Source organism: Trichomycterus rosablanca, chromosome 25 (assembly GCF_030014385.1).
Source record: "Trichomycterus rosablanca isolate fTriRos1 chromosome 25, fTriRos1.hap1, whole genome shotgun sequence".
Classification (NCBI taxonomy): Eukaryota; Metazoa; Chordata; class Actinopteri; order Siluriformes; family Trichomycteridae; genus Trichomycterus; species Trichomycterus rosablanca.
The window spans coordinates 7,541,897-7,564,089 of NC_086012.1; the positions used below are offsets into that span (position 1 = coordinate 7,541,897).

At 41.0% G+C, this 22,193-nt stretch overlaps 1 protein-coding gene across 1 annotated transcript in view; it reads right to left on the reverse strand.

The window, feature by feature from the left end:
- Window positions 1-348: 348 nt before the first annotated feature.
- Window positions 349-22,193, reverse strand: part of vwa5b2 (von Willebrand factor A domain containing 5B2) — a 49,142-nt gene continuing 27,297 nt past the window's right edge. The window contains exons 14-23 of the mRNA XM_062987535.1: window positions 19,843-20,123; window positions 18,273-18,477; window positions 11,043-11,119; window positions 10,741-10,948; window positions 8,717-8,859; window positions 6,924-7,023; window positions 6,349-6,429; window positions 6,070-6,163; window positions 3,406-3,529; window positions 349-993 (exon numbers count right to left, since the gene is read on the reverse strand). Of these exons, the coding sequence (XP_062843605.1) occupies window positions 400-993; window positions 3,406-3,529; window positions 6,070-6,163; window positions 6,349-6,429; window positions 6,924-7,023; window positions 8,717-8,859; window positions 10,741-10,948; window positions 11,043-11,119; window positions 18,273-18,477; window positions 19,843-20,123 (1,907 nt within the window). The 3' untranslated portion in view covers window positions 349-399. The remainder of the gene's footprint in view (window positions 994-3,405; window positions 3,530-6,069; window positions 6,164-6,348; window positions 6,430-6,923; window positions 7,024-8,716; window positions 8,860-10,740; window positions 10,949-11,042; window positions 11,120-18,272; window positions 18,478-19,842; window positions 20,124-22,193) is intronic.

Below are 22,193 nucleotides of genomic sequence, written 5' to 3' on the forward strand. Positions count from 1 at the left end.
TTGGAACACATTTACATTGCAAATTCCTGCATGACTGGGCCCATGTGCACAAAACAAGGTCTAAAAAAACATTAAGAAAAGCTTGGATTAAAGAAACTCAAGCTTCACCAATTAGCTTTGGAATGAACTGGAGCATCATTTGAGGCTTTTTTGACCAACATTATTGCCTAACTGTACAAAGGGTCTTTTAACTGAATAGGCACAAGTTCCCACAGACATACTTGAATGTCTGTTGAAAAGCCCTCTAAGAGGAGTGGCTGTTGCTAAAGCTGAAAACATCACACAGAGGGTCACTCCATTTTAATGTTTAACAAACTCATGGTCAGGTGTCCAAGTACTTTCGACCATTTAGTGTATGATATGTTTTGGCCTGTATCTGTCTATAAAGAAGGTTTTTTTTTACATGTAATTTGGATTATAACAGAGCATGTTCAGTTGCAGATTCTCATCCCAATGGCGCAGCAGCAAGAAGAGCTGTCTGGCAGCTGCCCTCAGGCTGGGAAGGTCCACTCCCTCCGGAAGTGACTGACACTTTAGCCAAAATTCGGCCTTGGCGGCCACCAGCTCCCATTCCACAAAGAACCCGGCGCAGTGATGCTCAAGCCAGGCTAAAGCCACGGCTGTCGCCCAGCTCGAGCTCTCCAAATCTAGCTGTGCCAGCTCCTCCCCTGGCAGCTCTCCCTCTTCACATGTGTCTGTTTCAGAGCCACGCCCACTGTCTGCCTGAAGGACTCCACTCATGAGTTCTTGAGAGCCCTTCTCTGAGCTGAGTGGGTTTGAAATCGTGGTCAGGTGATCGGTACTTTGGTCCTCTGGCCTGTGGGGGGCCATCGGGCGTGTGGAGGGGGAAGAGACGCAGTGATAGGGCGGGCTTAGGCTGCTGCGGTGGTTCAGGTAAGGCGATGCTCTCTTCAGACGATCCAGAGAGATGTGAATGCACTCAGAAAAGGACTCGGACAGCAGAAAGGCACCTGAGGCCAGCTGCAGATGCAACTAAAAAAAGTACATATTCGCAAATGCAGAGACATATATATATATATATATATATATATATATACAGTGTATCACAAAAGTGAGTACACCCCTCACATTTCTGCAGATATTTAAGTATATCTTTTCATGGGACAACAGACAAAATGACACTTTGACACAATAAAAAGTAGTCTGTGTGCAGCTTATATAACAGTGTAAATTTATTCTTCCCTCAAAATAACTCAATATACAGCCATTAATGTCTAAACCACCGGCAACAAAAGTGAGTACACCCCTTAGTGAAAGTTCCTGAAGTGTCAATATTTTGTGTGGCCACCATTATTTCCCAGAACTGCCTTAATTCTCCTGGGCATGGAGTTTACCAGAGCTTCACAGGTTGCCACTGGAATGCTTTTCCACTCCTCCATGACGACATCACGGAGCTGGCGGATATTCGAGACTTTGCGCTCCTCCACCTTCCGCTTGAGGATGCCCCAAAGATGTTCTATTGGGTTTAGGTCTGGAGACATGCTTGGCCAGTCCATCACCTTTACCCTCAGCCTCTTCAATAAAGCAGTGGTCGTCTTAGAGGTGTGTTTGGGGTCATTATCATGCTGGAACACTGCCCTGCGACCCAGTTTCCGGAGGGAGGGGATCATGCTCTGCTTCAGTATTTCACAGTACATATTGGAGTTCATGTGTCCCTCAATGAAATGTAACTCCCCAACACCTGCTGCACTCATGCAGCCCCAGACCATGGCATTCCCACCACCATGCTTGACTGTAGGCATGACACACTTATCTTTGTACTCCTCACCTGATTGCCGCCACACATGCTTGAGACCATCTGAACCAAACAAATTAATCTTGGTCTCATCAGACCATAGGACATGGTTCCAGTAATCCTTTGTTGACATGTCTTCAGCAAACTGTTTGCGGGCTTTCTTGTGTAGAGACTTAAGAAGAGGCTTCCTTCTGGGGTGACAGCCATGCAGACCAATTTGATGTAGTGTGCGGCGTATGGTCTGAGCACTGACAGGCTGACCCCCCACCTTTTCAATCTCTGCAGCAATGCTGACAGCACTCCTGCGCCTATCTTTCAAAGACAGCAGTTGGATGTGACGCTGAGCACGTGCACTCAGCTTCTTTGGACGACCAACGCGAGGTCTGTTCTGAGTGGATCCTGCTCTTTTAAAACGCTGGATGATCTTGGCCACTGTGCTGCAGCTCAGTTTCAGGGTGTTGGCAATCTTCTTGTAGCCTTGGCCATCTTCATGTAGCGCAACAATTCGTCTTTTAAGATCCTCAGAGAGTTCTTTGCCATGAGGTGCCATGTTGGAACTTTCAGTGACCAGTATGAGAGAGTGTGAGAGCTGTACTACTAAATTGAACACACCTGCTCCCTATGCACACCTGAGACCTAGTAACACTAACAAATCACATGACATTTTGGAGGGAAAATGACAAGCAGTGCTCAATTTGGACATTTAGGGGTGTAGTCTCTTAGGGGTGTACTCACTTTTGTTGCCGGTGGTTTAGACATTAATGGCTGTATATTGAGTTATTTTGAGGGAAGAATAAATTTACACTGTTATATAAGCTGCACACAGACTACTTTTCATTGTGTCAAAGTGTCATTTTGTCAGTGTTGTCCCATGAAAAGATATACTTAAATATCTGCAGAAATGTGAGGGGTGCACTCACTTTTGTGATACACTGTATATATACACACACACCGATAAGCCATAACATTGAAACCACCTCCTTGTTTCTACACTCACTTTATCAGCTCCACCACATAGAAGCACTTTGTAGTTCTACAATTACTGACTGTAGTCCATCTATTTCTGTACATACCTTTTTAGCCTGCTTTCACCCTTTTCTTCAATGGTCAGGACCCCCAGAGGACCACCACAGAGTGGGTATTATTTAGGTGGTGGATCATTCTCAGCACTGCAGTGAGTGTTAGTGTGTGTTGTGCTGGTATGAGTGGATCAGACACAGCAGCGTTGCTGGAGTTTTTAAATACCGAGTCCACTCACTGTCCACTCTATTAGACACTCCTACCTAGTTGGTCCACCTTGTAGATGTAAAGTCAGAGACGATCGCTCATCTATTGCTGCTGTTTGAGTTGGTCATCTTCTAGACCTTTATCAGTGGTCACAGGACGCTGCACACAGGGCGCTGTTGGCTGGATATTTTTGGTTGGTGGACTATTCTCAGTCCAGCAGTGACAGTGAGGTGTTTAAAAACTCCATCAGCGCTGCTGTGTCTTATCCACTCATACCAGCACAACACACACTAACACACCATCATCATGTCAAAGTGTTTCTATATGGTAAGTGGAGCTGATAAAATGGACAGTGAGTGTAGAAACAAGGAGGTGGTTTTAATGTTATGCTTGATCGGTGTATATATTATTAAGTATCTCACCAGAGGCAGGTAGTCAGGTGACTGGGAGTCTGTGTAGGAATCGGATTCAGCAGAAAGGCACTGGGGTTTAAGAGGAGTTTGCCTTCCTAAGCTATGACTGGGCCTTAATCTGCCAAGATGGAATCTGAAAAAAACAAAGCCAGATGTGATCAAAACTTAATCAGAAAATAATGCTAATGAAATAACAATCAGCAAAACTAGAAGCTAATTCAATTCTAACCAAGAAAAAGGATATTACCCTAACCGCTTGATGCATGCTCAGTGATCCAGGTACACAAACACAAAGTTGAATCAGTTCATCTGGACACAAATTTGTTGTAGAGAAACGTTTTGTCACTCATCCAAGTGACTTCTTCAGTCTGAGCTAGTGGTGAATACCCCAACCTTATATGCAGGCGATTTGCATAACGACCGACAACAGTTTAGCCTTCCTAGACTGTAAAATTGCAGTTCAAGATAGGGGACGTTTGAAAGTAAATGTGTACCGCAAACCGATACATACGGACCAGTACTTAAGGTTTGACTCCCATCATCCATTGGAGCACAAACTAGGAGTCACCAGGACGCTGCACCACCGGGCAAACAGCATCCCCACAGACACTACAGCCAAGGATAGAGAGAAATCTCATGTCAAGAAGGCCCTGGGTGAATGCGGTTATCCCAACTGGGCATTTGTAAAAGCTGGGGAAAAAAATGCCCAAACACTGCTGCAGTGAATCGAAGTGAGGAGAACCACCTGCAAGCCATCGGCTACTCATTTAATGATGAAGACGTGCAGATCCTTGACAAGGGGGAACACTGGTTTGAACGAGGAGTCAAAGAGGCCATCTATGTGAAGAGAGAACGACCACCTCTGAACCGAGGGGGGGGCATGAGAGTACGTCTCTCACCATCTTACAACGCTGTGATTGGAGCTATACCCCAATCATGTGTGAAAGGCACACATGACCATTGTAATTAATGGTCATTGTGATTGGCATATGGACCTGATCACCGGTTTCATTGTTATGCAATGGGTGGTGATCGGTCGTTATGCAAATCGCCTGCATATAAGGTTGAGGTATTCACCACCAGCTCAGACTGAAGAAGTCACTTGGATGAGTGACGAAACGTTTCTCTACAACAAACTTGTGCCCAGATGAACTGATTCAAGTTTGTGGATATTACCCTAAAATAATTCACTGGTGGCTCACTTTTAAGTCCCACTTGACTAAAGTTTACTGCTGGCATCTTGCTGATGTTTTGAACATTTACCAGTTCAATAATGAATAATGTTTTATGTATTTATTTTAAATCTTTTTTATGAGGTTAGTAGAAAATGAGGATAGTATCAGTAGATTTACTTTAATTTGGTGAGCATCTCTTAACAGAGGCACCAGGTGTAACCCTCACCTTCTATGTTAGAGAGTTGAACCCATATCAGCAGGCTAAAACAAGGTAGAGCAACTGTGACAGAAATGCAACATCGGAAGTCCATAGTGGGTTCCTGTGACCGCTACACATAGGAATGCCATCTAAAAAACACAAGAGAGCTGCCCACATATACCCACTAAGTTTATGGAATGCCAGGCATGTTGTCAAGTTCACCCTACAGCCAGGCATATCAGCAAACAAGAAGTAGAACTAGCACACAAATAGACGTACAAGAAGTCTGAAAATCAGAGGACTCCGCCCTAGTGTCTGATTGTACTTATAAAGAGCTTTCCCCAGGTGTAATGAGTAATGCTTGATTAAGCACAGAGCATGCTTTTCAAGTGCAGTTTAAAGAGTACTTTTAGTCAATTTTGTGCTTACAAAGGTAATTTTATGATTCATTGAATAAACAGTAGTGCCTATGTAGGGAAAAGGAGGTCAATTGGATTTTTCGCATTTGAGTTTATTTGCAGAGCACATCCATTTAAAAGATGACAAATAAAAATAATGAAATCAATCTGAAAGATGTTTTTAAAGTTTGCTAGGATTGCACATGCGTTGCAGGGCATGTGACCAGCAAATATACCCTCCTCGAATGCAATCAGGGATCCACAGCAGCGGAAGACAAATTGACTATGCTAAATCAGGAGAAAAAGCATAAAATAAATAGAAAAAACTTTTTTGCAGTTTCCTTAAAAAAATTCAGGGCACAAGACAAGAATACACACTGGGCACCAATCCATTGCAGGCTTTGGGCAAATGTGTGTGTAGGTGCTGAGATTCAAACGTGGATCTCAGCAGTGGTGGGCTAGCGTAATTGACTTAATGTATAAAAGACTAAGATGAACATCAGCCTAAGATATTACCAACAAATAGGATACGCATATACTGTAGCTTATAGCACCAAAAAGTGGATAATGTAGTTGTATCTTTGTTTATATACAGTATAATATTTGGTTGCATCAGATCCTGTGTATCAAGTAAAATGCTACTTGAATTTTGCTGTATTTTCTTCGTATTACTAAACCACGATTACTTTTATTTAAGTAACATATTTGGTTCATTACCCAGTGAGCTTGTGTGGCATAATTGTAAGAGCCACATTACTCTCCAATGCACAAGACTGATCCCCGTATGAACTTGTTTTGTGCAGGTGAAAAGATGCAGTCGGCTACTGTACTTGTGCCCCTTAATGAATCATTCATTAACTCATTTGGTTAAAAGTTAATGACTAAAATTGTTTACCCTGACCTGGAGCTGAAGAAGCTCTCCGTAGATCTGCTTTCGATGGAGCGCTGAGAGCTGGATGAGGCTGCAGATGGACTGGCAGGATGCACACTTCCACCTACATGTGACACACATGTTGACACATCAGTGTTTACACCTCATCCTCACCTTTAATACAGGTCTTATAAGATGATAAGAAAAAGGAATTAAAAAAGTTCAGTATACTGAGTATATTGTTCTATCTCTCCCACTTTTTCTTTAATTCATTCACTTATTATTTTCCTACACCTGTGTTTTTTTTACCTTCTTTTTCCTTTTCTCTTTCACTATCTCTGCTGTCCAAAGATACCAGACTGCATGGAGAAGCTGGAGTGTTGTCTCTGTCTAAAAAAATAATTTTAAAGAGTATTAAAGACTAGGAAATGTAAATGTAAACCAGCCCAATCCAGCTAACTAATATTCCTGGATTATGCTGTTTTTATAATCAGGGGATTGTTAATGTTTGATAAAGCTATAGATAGGGCTCTCAGGTGGTGAAGAAGTAAAATCAAACATTGTTAGCATTGTTACACTAACGTAATTACTGTATGCTTGTTAGGACTGCCTCATATTGCATATTGTGCCTCATATTTCATAGCTACACAAATTTAAAATGTTAAATCGCTAAACATAAACCTTAAATTTTGAATTTCACAGCAAACTGCATATTACTCAGTAGACGGCTCATTTCACGGTCCGTGGCGCAATTTTCACGGCCGTGAATTAGGTAGGGCCTTAGCTATAAGTAATTGAGATTATTTTTGACGGGTGTGTGTTGCCAGTTAGAATATGTGCATTGACTGTATACATAAGCATACTGTACTGTATGTGTGTGTTACCTGTAAAGACGTGTGAATCATCAATATCATTACAGTCTTTGCTGAATGCTCTGCGTCCGTGTCTAACTGAGTATTCCCTCTGCCTCCTACTGCCAGCAGCCTGCCTGCTCCCGAAACGCAGACCTAAAACATTACAGTCTTATACATACGTGCTCATGAACACAGCTAAAATGTATTTTACAAAGTGATCACAGTGATAAAGGCAGGAACAGAACAGAGAGCCAGGCACCATTCAGGTCTCAATAAAGATGTACATCTTTAGTACACAGTTAATTACAAGGAACATTTAATTTAACATTCTTATAACTGCACTCCGCACTGCTCCAGATTTTCTGTGTAGCATTTATATGTACTTTATTTTCTAATAGTGCATATACATTTCCTGTATTTTCTGCTTGTATTCTAATACAGAGACTAAGAAATAATTATATATTGTTATTATACCATTGCTGAAACTACAAATCTAATAGTGGCTCAGTACATTTACAGCATTTAGCAGACATTTTTATCCAAAGTGACTCACAGTAGTAAAACAGTATACAGTCTGAGCAATTGAGGTTTAAGGGCATTGCTCAAGGGCTATAACTTAGCACTGGTGGGGCTTGAACCAGGGACCGTTTGATTACGAGTCCAGCACCTTAACCGCTAGGCTACAACTGCCCTACAGTACAGTATAAATATTACACAATATTAGAATACTGTGAAAGTTCATTTTTGTTTATGATTTAATTCAAAAGGATAAAATGTCATATATTGTATGTCATATATTTACATTCATATATACAATTATATTATATTTATATACAAAAAACCTTATAAAAAAGGTAAGTATTTAAAAGGGGAAATAGAATTCCAATCATTCACGCAGTTGCAGAAACCATTTTAATTACAGACAGACTGGCATGACATTACTTACATAAACTTAAGGTAAGTAAGTATGGTGGTTCTGATGGAAACCTGTTCACCCTCTCAAGGTTAAAGACTGCAAGTCAAGACTGCAGTGCCAACAATGCTGCTCCTACTAGATGGGATGGAAACCTGGCGTGTTTGCACCAAAAATGTCTTTATCACAGACTAGACTGAACAATAAAGAATGTAATTTTGTGTTTGTATGATTTGTTTAAATCCTATTTATTTAAAGTATCCTCCAGGCCCCCCAAGAAGGATGGGTCCCTAAGGGAGTTTTGCCCTCGGCTTGCTCAATAGGGGTTTTTGGTCTGTTGGTCCTGGATTCTGTAAAGTTGCTTTGAGACAATGTTCACTGTAAAAAGCGCTATGTAAATAAATTTGACTTGACTTGACTATATGGAGAATTAACAATAAACTGAACTTGATTTATTTATTATTTGGTATGGAAACAAGACTTCCACTGAAATAATGTCAGACAACTTTATTATAATTTTTTCTATTTTCTCCCATTTTCTCCCAATTTAGCGTAGTCAATTTGTCTTCCACTGCTGGGGGATCCCTGATTGCAGTCAAGGTCACGCCTCCAATCCTTTTTCACCCATGCACTCTGCACAAGCGCCTCTCTATCTGCTAATCAGGGTCCTTACACAGCGTTTGAAGACCCCTTCCACATAGTTCAGTCATCTTGCCATAGCAGAAAAGTGTCTGCTGCAGGCGTTTCCAATTATGCCTGCTAGATGGCACCCAGTTGACCGGTGGCAACGCCGAGTTTCGAACAGAGGAGTTCAGAATCTCGCCGCTGGTGTGCTAGTGGAACATCCCGCTGCTCCACCTGGGTACCTAGACAACTTTATTTTAAAGGACAATAACACAAGCTTGTGTACCATACCTATGTGTCCTGTGTCTGTGGATTGAGACAAGAGTTTGCTGGGGCTGACATCAGTAGTACTGAATGCTGTGTACATACAGATGATTCCACAACTCTTGCTGGTCTGGATGGCTTTCGTTCGGTATCGCTTTGATGAACCTGCAGTACAAATAAGTAGGCAGAAATATAATAATAATAATAATAATAAGAAGAAGAATATTAATAGTAATAATGCAAATTGGTGCAAAAATCACGTAAATTTTAATGTTTACCAAAGCTCCTGCAAATTTGTAATCTGTCTGCATTTTTGTTTTTTGTTGTTTTATATACACCGATTAGGCATAACATTATGACCACCCTCCTAATATTGTGTTGGTTCCTATTTTGCTGCCAAAACAGCACTGACCTGTCTAGGCATGGACTCCACTAGACCACTGAAGGTATGCTGTTGTGCTGTGCTCGTCTGGGCCAGCCTTTGCTCCCCACATGCATCAATGGAGCCTTGGCCGCCCATGACCCTGTCACCAGTTTACCACTGTTCCTTCCTTGGACCACTTTTGATAGATACTGACCACTGCAGAACACCCCACAAGAGCTGCAGTTTTGGAGATGCACTTTCCCATTTTTCCTGCTTCTGACACATCAACTTTGAGGATAAAATGTTCACTCGCTGCCTAATATATCTGTAATATATATATACTATATATAGCCTAAACAGGTGCCCTGATGAAGAGATAATCAGTGTTATTCATGTCACCTGTCAGTGGTCATAATGTTATGCCTCGTTGGTGTATATGTTAAATGTAAAAACACTCCAACACTGTAAAAACTAAAAAAAATGGATAAAAAGTACTGAGAAAAGAGTAATTAAATACAGTACATAATCTTATCATAACTTGATTTATTTACAGGACAAAGTTATCCTAAACCCCTTTCACATTTGTAAATAAATGAGCTTAATAACCAATATTAGCCGCAACAAATGGCAAACAAACTATAATTTAATATTAGTTAATCACATTGGTGTGGGGTCATTTTAGCTTCAACATCAAGTTGAATGCTATTAAAAAAGCTGAGCTTCTACTAGCTTCCAAAAAATACAAGAATCTCAGACCAAAATACCTCCAAATTGACATTAAAAAATCCATTTGTAAAAATATATATAAAAATATAAAATACTAAATACTAGGGATGTAACGCTGCACCACAAGACAGTTAAAAATCGATTTACATGTGTAACGATTCAAATCGGTTTACATGTATAATAAATCAATATTGACTTTAAACAGCAGAGCGCTGGTGCTATTCACCTCGCCTCGTTGATGTCACTACAGGGTTGCCAGGTTCGTATTTTTCCAGCCAAATTTATTTATGTAAGGATACTTTCTTTATTTGTATTATTCATTTATTTATTTAATGTGGGATTTGTTTTAAAACTTCATTTAAGTTTTTTTTTACACTACACAAAAAGGGAAATGTGATGTGTTATTTAGATAAATAAAAGATGAGCACAACTACAGTATTTTATTTTTTATTTTTTAAAAAGAAATAATTAAAGGAAACTTTGTCATAATTTGTCTTCAATTTCATTTTGTTTAAAAAATAGGGAAAAAATCATATCGTGAACCCAGTATCATAAATCGCTGGGTAGAGTGTATCGTTACAGCCCTACTAAATACTAAAATAATACAATTTGAAAAGAAGGTCAAAATGCCCCCCCCCCCCCCCGCCCCCTTTAGCACATTTAGCAATAGATAGACTAGTCAGCAAAGTTCATCTGTATGGTAGGTGTCATTTCTAAAATAATCAAGAAATGAATGTACCACATAGGTGTACATAATAGTGTATAGTGTAGTGTATATTAAATAACAAAAAAAAAAAACTATCCAAAAGTGGTTGACTACTTTTTTGCATTTCATGTAAACAACAGTTACATTTTACAGTTATAAATAACAAGCTATATCATATCATAATTGGCACATTTATTTAACACTAATTATTTTGTCCATATTTTGTTTATTTCTCTCTGTTTGCTCATACCATGTTCAATATCTCTCTCCTTCTCTGCCAGGCTCTCAAAGTCACGTATAACAGACTGAGCAGCAAGCTGGTGGACAATTTCATCCCAGGTATCCCGTGGGGCTTCCTCCGATCTCCAGAGGATGCTCAGGTCCACACTGACCTCCCAGGAAACAGGCTTTGATCCCAGCAGGCCATGGATCACTGAGCGACATGGCACCTGGACAGGCTGATATTGGAATCAAACCAAAACAGTGTTATTTATGTTGTGTGTTTTGCATTGTTGTAATACAAATCTGTACATGGTAACAATAAAGGCCTACAGGAGCTGCTGCAAACAAGTACTCAGGATCGGTGAAGCCATCCCAGTCCAGCGATGATGCTGGGAAGAGGAGATCGTCTGAAGGTTAAGAGAAAGAGTAATGAAAAAAGCAGGAACGTGTGTGTTAAATAAGAATTGTAAAAATGTTGATTGGCACAGTGTAGATAACATAGATGAAGTTACTTTTTTACACATTAAGGTAAATTTAGAATAAAACCCATGAACAGATTTGTATAAGTGTTTGTGGGGGTACTGAGAAAGTCCCAAATGCTCTAGTTTCTTCTTATTCCATTCTGTCTTCATTTATTATTATGCTCTTAAAGATTCATTGCCTCCAACCTCAACAACATTAAAGTGTGAACCTAAACACCTAAAGTGTGACCTCAGGGCATTATTTGGGACAGGAATTGTGTGTATCATTCTCGGCACTGCAGTGACACTGACATGGTGGTGGTGTGTTAGTGTGTGTTGTGCTGGTATGAGTAGATCAGACACAGCAGCGCTGCTGGAGTTTTTAAATACTGTGTCCACTCACTGTCCACTCTATTATACACTCCTACCTAGTTGGTCCACCTTGTAGACGTAAAGTCAGAGACGATCGCTCATCTATTGCTGCTGTTTGAGTTGGTCATCTTCTAGACATTCATCAGTGGTTACAGGGCACTGCCCACAGGGCACTGTTGGGTGTATATATTTTTGGTTGGTGGACTATTCTCAGTCCAGCAGTGACAGTGAGGTGTTTAAAAACTCCATCAGCATTGCTGTGTCTGATCCACTTATACCAGCACAACACACACTAACACACCACCACCATGTCAGTGTCACTGCAGTGCCGAGAATGATCCACCACCCAAATAATACCTACTCTGTGGTGGTCCTGTGGGGGTCTTGACCATTGAAGAACAGCATGAAAGGGGGCTAACAAAGCATGCAGAGAAACAGATGGACTACAGTCAATAATTGTAGAACTACAAAGTGCTTCTATATGGTAAGTGGAGCTGATCAAATGGACAGTGATTGTAGAAACAAGGAAGTGGTTTTAATGTTATGGCTGATCAGTGTATAACAGGGGTGTCAACATTAGCATTATGGTCAGCATTATGGTGGCCCTCAAATGGCCGTTTGTAACGTATCCTGCTGCGATTGTGGTCTGCCTTTTAATTCTTGGACAATTTGTTTTTCTTGGAGACTAAATCTAGCATACTTAGCTCTTTGTTTGGTGTCAAAATGCCTAATTTATATTGTATATCTATAATTGTACTCCTTTACCACCGACACAGCCTCATAACACACAAGATGTTCTGTTTTTTCTTCTTGAAGCACAAACTTCTATTTCTCTTTCCTATCTTTTATTAAATTCCCTTCCTTCTGCATCAATTTGTCTTCTCTTGGACATTTTGGGATTATTTGTAGAAATGTCTCAACTTTATTTGTTTGAAACCCACCTTAGTTAAACGCAGATGTGGAAACACTGCTATGTAGTGGCGGGATACTGTCACCTCACGGGTCACATAATCGACATGCATTGTGGAAGATGTAGTTTATGTACGATTTTACAATATATTTTAAGACAATCATGCTCCTTATAAGCTCTTGAGTTTGCGGGCCTTGAGTTTGACACGTGATATATAATAAAGATGTATTGATGTTGTAGTTCTCTAATCTTATTTAACTTTGTGGCATGGTTTTCTAATTGGTTTCTGTTCTCTTTATCTTTTCTGTTAATAGGTGCAGTCAAAGTAGCCCTGTTTATAAGGGCACAGAAAATTCACCAGCATAAGAGTGCATCTGGACACATGAAAGTGGGACCTTGAAATCTTCCCAAACTGGTGAGTAAAATTTTAGTTTATACAAAACTGTCACTTGTGTGTGTGTATATATATATATATATATATATATATATATAAATATATACAGTGTATCACAAAAGTGAGTACACCCCTCACATTTCTGCAGATATTTAAGTATATCTTTTCATGGGACAACACTGACAAAATGACACTTTGACACAATGAAAAGTAGTCTGTGTGCAGCTTATATAACAGTGTAAATTTATTCTTCCCTCAAAATAACTCAATATACAGCCATTAATGTCTAAACCACAGGCAACAAAAGTGAGTACACCCCTAAGAGACTACACCCCTAAATGTCCAAATTGAGCACTGCTTGTCATTTTCCCTCCAAAATGTCATGTGATTTGTTAGTGTTACTAGGTCTCAGGTGTGCATAGGGAGCAGGTGTGTTCAATTTAGTAGTACAGCTCTCACACTCTCTCATACTGGTCACTGAAAGTTCCAACATGGCACCTCATGGCAAAGAACTCTCTGAGGATCTTAAAAGACGAATTGTTGCGCTACATGAAGATGGCCAAGGCTACAAGAAGATTGCCAACACCCTGAAACTGAGCTGCAGCACAGTGGCCAAGATCATCCAGCGTTTTAAAAGAGCAGGGTCCACTCAGAACAGACCTCGCGTTGGTCGTCCAAAGAAGCTGAGTGCACGTGCTCAGCGTCACATCCAACTGCTGTCTTTGAAAGATAGGCGCAGGAGTGCTGTCAGCATTGCTGCAGAGATTGAAAAGGTGGGGCGTCAGCCTGTCAGTGCTCAGACCATACGCCGCACACTACATCAAATTGGTCTGCATGGCTGTCACCCCAGAAGGAAGCCTCTTCTGAAGTCTCTACACAAGAAAGCCCGCAAACAATTTGCTGAAGACATGTCAACAAAGGACATGGATTACTGGAACCATGTCCTATGGTCTGATGAGACCAAGATTAATTTGTTTGGTTCAGATGGTCTCAAGCATGTGTGGTGGCAATCAGGTGAGGAGTACAAAGATAAGTGTGTCATGCCTACAGTCAAGCATGGTGGTGGGAATGCCATGGTCTGGGGCTGCATGGGTGCAGCAGGTGTTGGGGAGTTACATTTCATTGAGGGACACATGAACTCCAATATGTACTGTGAAATACTGAAGCAGAGCACGATCCCCTCCCTCCGGAAACTGGGTCGCAGGGCAGTGTTCCAGCATGATAATGACCCCAAACACACCTTTAAGACGACTACTGCTTTATTGAAGAGGCTGAGGGTAAAGGTGATGGACTGGCCAAGCATGTCTCCAGACCTAAACCCAATAGAACATCTTTGGGGCATCCTCAAGCGGAAGGTGGAGGAGCGCAAAGTCTCGAATATCCGCCAGCTCAGTGATGTCGTCATGGAGGAGTGGAAAAGCATTCCAGTGGCGACCTGTGAAGCTCTGGTAAACTCCATGCCCAGGAGAGTTAAGGCAGTTCTGGGGAATAATGGTGGCCACACAAAATATTGACACTTCAGGAACTTTCACTAAGGGGTGTACTCACTTTTGTTGCCGGTGGTTTAGACATTAATGGCTGTATATTGAGTTATTTTGAGGGAAGAATAAATTTACACTGTTATATAAGCTGCACACAGACTACTTTTCATTGTGTCAAAGTGTCATTTTGTCAGTGTTGTCCCATGAAAAGATATACTTAAATATCTGCAGAAATGTGAGGGGTGTACTCACTTTTGTGATACACTGTATATATATATATATATATATATATATGTACAGCGGGGAAAATAAGTATTGACCACATCAACATTTTTCTTAGTAAATATATTTCTGATGGGACTACTGACATGAAATTTTCACCAGATGTTGGTAACATCCCAAGTAATCCACACATACAAAGAAGTCAAAACAAATAAGTCCATTAATTAAGTTATGTAAAATAAAATGAAATGACACAGGGAAAAAGTATTGAACACGCTTACTGAAATTTATTTCAGACGCCTTCTGTATGGAGAAACTAGTCGCATGCATTGTTCAGGTGTGATTTTGGCCCATTCTTCCACAAAAACTGTCTTCAGATCATGACGGTTCTGGGGGCCTCTTCTATGAACTCTGATTTTCAGTTCTTTCCATAGATTTTCAATTGGATTTACATCAGGTGATGGACTGGGCCATTCTAGCAGCTTTATTTTCTTTCTTTGAAACCACTTGAGAGTTTTCCTGGCTGTGTGTTTGGGATCATTGTCTTGCTGAAATGTCCACCCTCGTTTCATCTTCAGCATCCTGGTGGATGGCAGCAGATTCTTATCAAGAATGTCTCGGTACATTTCTCCATTCATCCTTTCTTCAACTACATGAAGTCTACCAGTTCCATATGCTGAGAAACAGCCCCACACCATGATGTTCCCACCTCTAAACTTCACTGTTGGTATGGTGTTTTTGGGGTGATGTGCAGTGCCTTTTCTCCTCCAAACATGGTGTGTGCTATGACATCCAAAGAGTTCAATTTTGGTCTCATCTGACCAGACTATATTCTCCCAGTATTTTATAGGCCTGTCCAAATGCTGTGTAGCAAACTTTAAACGAGCTTCAACATGCTTTTTCTTCAGTAATGGAGTCTTGCGTGGTGAGCGTGCATAAAGGCCATGGCGGTTGAGTGCATTACTTATACTTTTCTTTGAAACAACTGTACCTGCTAATTCCAGGTCTTTCTGAAGCTCTCCACGAGTGGTCCTTGGCTCTTGGACAACTCTTCTGATTATTCTTTTGACTCCTCTGTTAGAAATCTTGCGAGGAGCACCTGGTCGTGGCCGGTTTATGGTGAATATGTTCTTTCCAGATAATGGCCTCAACGGTGCTCACTGGAACATTCAGAAGTTTAGGAATACGTCTGTAACCAATACCATCAGTATGTTTTGCAACAATAAGGTTGCGAAGGTCTTGAGAGAGCTCTTTGCTTTTACCCATCATGAGATGCTTCTTGTGTGACACCTTGGTAATGAAAAACCTTTTTGTAGGCCATCAATTAGGACTAAACCAGCTGATATTAATTTGCACTGATAGGGGCAGGATTGCTTTCTAAATACTGACAGATTTCAGCTGGTGTTTTAGCTTTCCATGCCTTTTTGCACCTCCTTTTCTTCATGTGTTTAATACTTTTTCCCTGTGTCATTTCACTTTATTACACATAACTTAATTTTTGGACTTATTTGTTTTGACTGCTTTATATGTGTGGATTACTTGGGTTGTTACCAACATCTGGTGAAAATTTCATGTCAATAGTCCCATCAGAAATATATTTACTGAGAAAAATGTTGATGCGTTCAATACTTATTTTCTATTTTCCCCGCTATATATACAGTGTATCACAAAAGTGAGTACACCCCTCACATTTCTGCAAATATTTTATTATATCTTTTCATGGGACAACACTATAGAAATAAAACTTGGATATAACTTAGAGTAGTCAGTGTACAACTTGTATAGCAGTGTAGATTTACTGTCTTCTGAAAATAACTCAACACACAGCCATTAATGTCTAAATGGCTGGCAACATAAGTGAGTACACCCCACAGTGAACATGTCCAAATTGTGCCCAAAGTGTCAATATTTTGTGTGACCACCATTATTATCCAGCACTGCCTTAACCCTCCTGGGCATGGAATTCACCAGAGCTGCACAGGTTGCTACTGGAATCCTCTTCCACTCCTCCATGATGACATCACGGAGCTGGTGGATGTTAGACACCTTGAACTCCTCCACCTTCCACTTGAGGATGTGCCACAGGTGCTCAATTGGGTTTAGTCCATCACCTTTACCTTCAGCTTCCTCAGCAAGGCAGTTGTCATCTTGGAGGTTGTGTTTGGGGTCGTTATCCTGTTGGAAAACTGCCATGAGGCCCAGTTTTCGAAGGGAGGGGATCATGCTCTGTTTCAGAATGTCACAGTACATGTTGGAATTCATGTTTCCCTCAATGAACTGCAGCTCCCCAGTGCCAGCAACACTCATGCAGCCCAAGACCATGATGCTACCACCACAATGCTTGACTGTAGGGAAGATACAGTTGTCTTGGTACTTCTCTCCAGGGCGCCGCCACACATGCTGGACACCATCTGAGCCAAACAAGTTTATCTTGGTCTCGTCAGACCACAGGGCATTCCAGTAATCCATGTTCTTGGACTGCTTGTCTTCAGCAAACTGTTTGCGGGCTTTTTTGTGCGTCAGCTTCCTTCTGGGATGACGACCATGCAGACCGAGTTGATGCAGTGTGCGGTGTATGGTCTGAGCACTGACAGGCTGACCTCCCACGTCTTCAACCTCTGCAGCAATGCTGGCAGCACTCATGTGTCTATTTTTTAAAGCCAACCTCTGGATATGACGCCGAACACGTGGACTCAACTTCTTTGGTCGACCCTGGCGAAGCCTGTTCCGAGTGGAACCTGTCCTGGAAAACCGCTGTATGACCTTGGCCACCATGCTGTAGCTCAGTTTCAGGGTGTTAGCAATCTTCTTATAGCCCAGGCCATCTTTGTGGAGAGCAACAATTCTATTTCTCACATCCTCAGAGAGTTCTTTGCCATGAGGTGCCATGTTGAATATCCAGTGGCCAGTATGAGAGAATTGTACCCAAAACACCAAATTTAACAGCCCTGCTCCCCATTTACACCTGGGACCTTGACACATGACACCAGGGAGGGACAACGACACATTTGGGCACAATTTGGACATGTTCACTGTGGGGTGTACTCACTTATGTTGCCAGCTATTTAGACATTAATGGCTGTGTGTTGAGTTATTTTCAGAAGACAGTAAATCTACACTGCTATACAAGCTGTACACTGACTACTCTAAGTTATATCCAAGTTTCATGTCTATAGTGTTGTCCCATGAAAAGATATAATGAAATATTTGCAGAAATGTGAGGGGTGTACTCACTTTTGTGATACACTGTATATATATATATATATATATATATATATATATATATATATATATATATATATATATATATATATATATATTACAAAAGAGTCTGTGGCCTGTGTTTGCATATTTTTTACTCTATCTGGCCCCCAACAAGAAAAGTTTGGACACACCTGGTCTAAATGCAAATAATTGTTGCTATTGATAATTTGAATACATAAAAACTAATTATAACCCAGTAGTGGGCAGACATGGCCAACTGGTTACAGTTCTGAACTATTAAAGTTGAGGCTTCAAACAACACTGTTGCCACTGAACTCAGATCTTCACAGTACAAACCATCATACACAGATGCTTTAACTGCATTCTGTCTGAACAATTATTTTTTAAGTAGATAATAAAGTATGATTGTGTGTGTGTGTGTGTGTGTGTGTGTGTGGGGGGGGGGGGGGGGGGGGGGGGGGGTGTTCTAACTAAAATCTGTGAGAGATAGAGCACCTAGGGGAGTGCTGTGTGTTTCCGTATCACTCTCCTCCAGTCGACCACCGACTGCCTGCTCGAATGAAACTCTCTCCAGTGCCCTACGCAGACGATGCATGTCCAGCTCGCCCTGTGGAGAAGAGAAACTGCGACAGGCCAAAGCAGCACGGGCTAAAGCCTTCTGTCTGCGTAAACACTCCTCAGCATCTAATGATCGGCCAGTCTAAACACACACACACACACACAATAAAAATCATAAAAATAATAACAACAATTTGTGGTGACTAGTAATTGTGACACATTTGCTTTTGTTCAATATCAAATATAATTTCTTTTCATAGATTTTTGTTACAGTAAAGGTTAGCAATCTCTTATGTTGTCTGCTTAAGATTATTATCTCTATGACAGCTGGTGTCAAAAAGTTGCTTTTGCCAGTGCGTATTTGTTACACTAGAAGCACCTCCTTGTTTCTACAATTTCTGTCCATTTTACCAGCTCCACTTACCATATAGAAGCACTTTGCAGTTCTACAATTACTGATTGTAGTCCATCTGTTTCTCTGCATACCTTTTTAGCCTGCTTTCACCCTGTTCTTCAATGGTCAGGACCCCCACAGAGTAGGTATTATTTAGGTGGTGGATCATTCTCAGCACTGCAGTGACACTGACATGGTGGTGGTGTGTTAGTGTCTGTTGTGCTGGTATGAGTGGATCAGACATAGCAGCACTGCTGGAGTTTTTAAATACCGTGTCCACTCACTGTTCACTCTATTAGACACTCCTACCTAGTTGGTCCACCTTGTAGATGTAAAGTCAGAGATGATTGCTAATCTGTTGCTGCTGTTTGAGTTGGTCATCTTCTAGACCTTCATCAGTGGTCACAGGACGCTGCCCATGGGGAGCTGTTGGCTGGATATTTTAAGTTGGTGAACTATTCTCAGTCCAGCAGTGACAGTGAGGTGTTTAAAAACTCCATCAGCACTGCTGTGTCTTATCCCCTTATACCAGCACAACACACACTAACACACCACCAACATGTCAGTGTCACTGCAGTGCTGAGAATGATCCACCACCCAAATAATACCTACTCTGTGGTGGTCCTGTGGGGGTCCTGACCATTGAAGATCAGGGTGAAAGCAGGCTAAAAAGTATGTAGAGAAACAAATGGACTACAGTCAGTAATTGCAGTAATTTATACATATATATGTATATATATATATATATACTGTATATATATATATATATATATATATATATATATATATATATACAGTATATATATATATATATGTATAAATATATTAGCATCAGTGATCTTTTACGGCACAACCCTCCTAAGAGCCCATTTACAAAAGTGCCTTCCAATGGCTAGGCTGCTTCATGCTCCCCTATCCACATAGACATTAGCCTGTCATGACCTTGCAGATGTCCGACCGACTAATAGCACAGCTGAGATTTGAACTCCCAGATCTCAGCAGTAGTGATCTAGTGCATACCAAGCGCCCAACAGTGACTATAACTAAAGCTAAATTTGACTTGTGCAGTCCCAAATACTTCCATAAAATCTACTGCTTCAGTTCGTTTCTCACCTTGGCAGTCCCTGTATCCAGTAATGAAACTGGGTTTTCTTGAAACGGGGTGTCCCAGCGCGTGAGACCCCGGCTGTGTTGAGGCTGCACCCTCTCCAGGCCGTAAGGAAGCGATGCGGCATCCATGCCCATAGAGAGGCGCTCAGCTGGCGGAGAAACGGAAGTAAACACGCTTCTCTCACTGCCCAGTGAACATCTTGTAAGTGTGTACTGCTCCTTCACATATGATGCTTGCTCCATCCTCCAGCGCACATCACTCACAGTGTACTCCTGATCGCTGACTTAAGGTTACACAAAATCATACAAACAGTAACTGAAGTTATTTGCTGTACCTGTTACGTAAAGGCCAGTACTTTTCCTAGCAGTCCTATTTTGTGAGCATAAGGGCCGACCCCGCAGTGTAAGTCTAACCGAGTGATTAGCTGTGAGGCACAATTATGTTGCCCCATGCTGACAACAGCCAATAAAAAACAGATTTACATAGGCTTACGTCATTTACGTCAGCGGTCCCCAACCTTTTTTGCACCACAGACCGGTTTCATATAAGATATAATTTCACGGACTGGTGGGGGCGGGAGGATTTAAAATAAGAAGAACTATAGAATGGAAAATCAGTGTGAATCCTGAGCTTTTTTCGCTGCAATGAGACACTGCTCCCACCTAGTGGTGATTGGGGACAATAACACCTGAAAAGTATTGGAAATTTAATTGCTCTTGTGGCGATCTCTAATTATTCATTGGTAATAAATGACCCATGGACCGGTACCAGTCCACTGCCCAGTGGTTGGGGACCACTGATTTACGGTTTCGGTGCTAGACATAGTCATGACAATTCCATTAGCAACTACTTTTCACCTGCGTGAGGCAAGCTCATTTGGGGCTCAGACTCACTAACAGAGAGTCACGCACTGATCTCCATTATCCCTAGCCTCTGATGCAGGCATCATCGATCAGCCAGCAGTTATAAAGAATCCCCTCTGGCACCCAACCCGATGGACAAGCCAATCATTGTCCATGTAGGCACCCTAAGATTCAAACTCATGAGTTTGAGATGTCAGCTGTGGTGTGCTAGCGTGTTTTACTGCTGTGCCACCTGAGCCCCCTTGTTAGTCACTACTTATAACAAGGCAATATAGTAAATCAAGTCGACAATTTAATACAAATTACATTTTTTATTGAAACAATCTATTAAAAATGAATTCATTTATGGATTGGTGGACTTGGACCAGATGAAAGATCACTGCATGTCGTTTCTTTTAAAGCAATGAACATCACTGGTGAGTTTGTTTTGCATTATTACAACACATGGTATTTTGGCTGTAGGTTAAGGCACAGATAGCTTTGGGTTTTCCTGTTTGGAATTGTTGCTTTGGATGTGTTATTACAGTTAAAGACCACAACGATCATTTAAACATGTAAACATTTAAAAGCTATTAGCATATGAGAGATGTCTTGTAATGTCATATAGATCTATTTTAAAGTACATATATCCTACGCTGGTTTTTTAAGAATTTACATATATTTGATTTGTCCACCACAAAAGTGCAAAGGTCAATGTCTGGTGACTACGAAAGATTCAGATTCAGTTGTTGATGCAGATCCTGCTGAAGCAGACCCTGGTGAGGATGCTCCCACCACCAGCTCACCACTACATCCCACTACGTAGTGAACCCATTACCTCAGGGTCTTTCAAACCCTGGGTTAAAGCCAAAAAAGAACATGAAATTAACTTGTACACGTATGCCCCCTTGTGGAGGCTTTATGTTACATCTTGTTAACCACAAACCACAGTGGGACCAGATTACAGCCATTTTCATTAGTAAGTATATTTCGTTTTGTTTTGTTGCATTGTTTTTTTGTTGCCTGGGCCGCGGTAAAAATCCTGGACAAAATGTGGGCCATTTGAAAGTTTGAAACACCCTGCATTACATCAACCAGAATTAGATAATATAACTTCAGTGTGCATTCATCAAATTTCCAATAAGCAAGAACACAAGTTTGTCATCCTTGCTGAAAGCATAAGAATAACATCATAACCCATGTCAAGGGGTCCTAGAACTGGGGGGTTCTGAGCAAAAAAAAAGGCTGAGAACCACTGCACTATAGCAAGGTGATATACCAGTTGTGTGAGATCAAATACTGTTATTGGGGATGTCATATTTCGGTCTCATCTTCTGATAACTCCTGCTTTATGTTAATATACACATTTGTGATTACATTGATGAGGTGAATTTGTGTTTGGATTTAATGAGCAAGTAGATTTGTGTGTAGTTCCACTAATAAGTCAGACACAGCCAATTGGGTTACTGCTCATTGTTTACTGTACCCCACCAGACTTTTTGTGCCAAAGA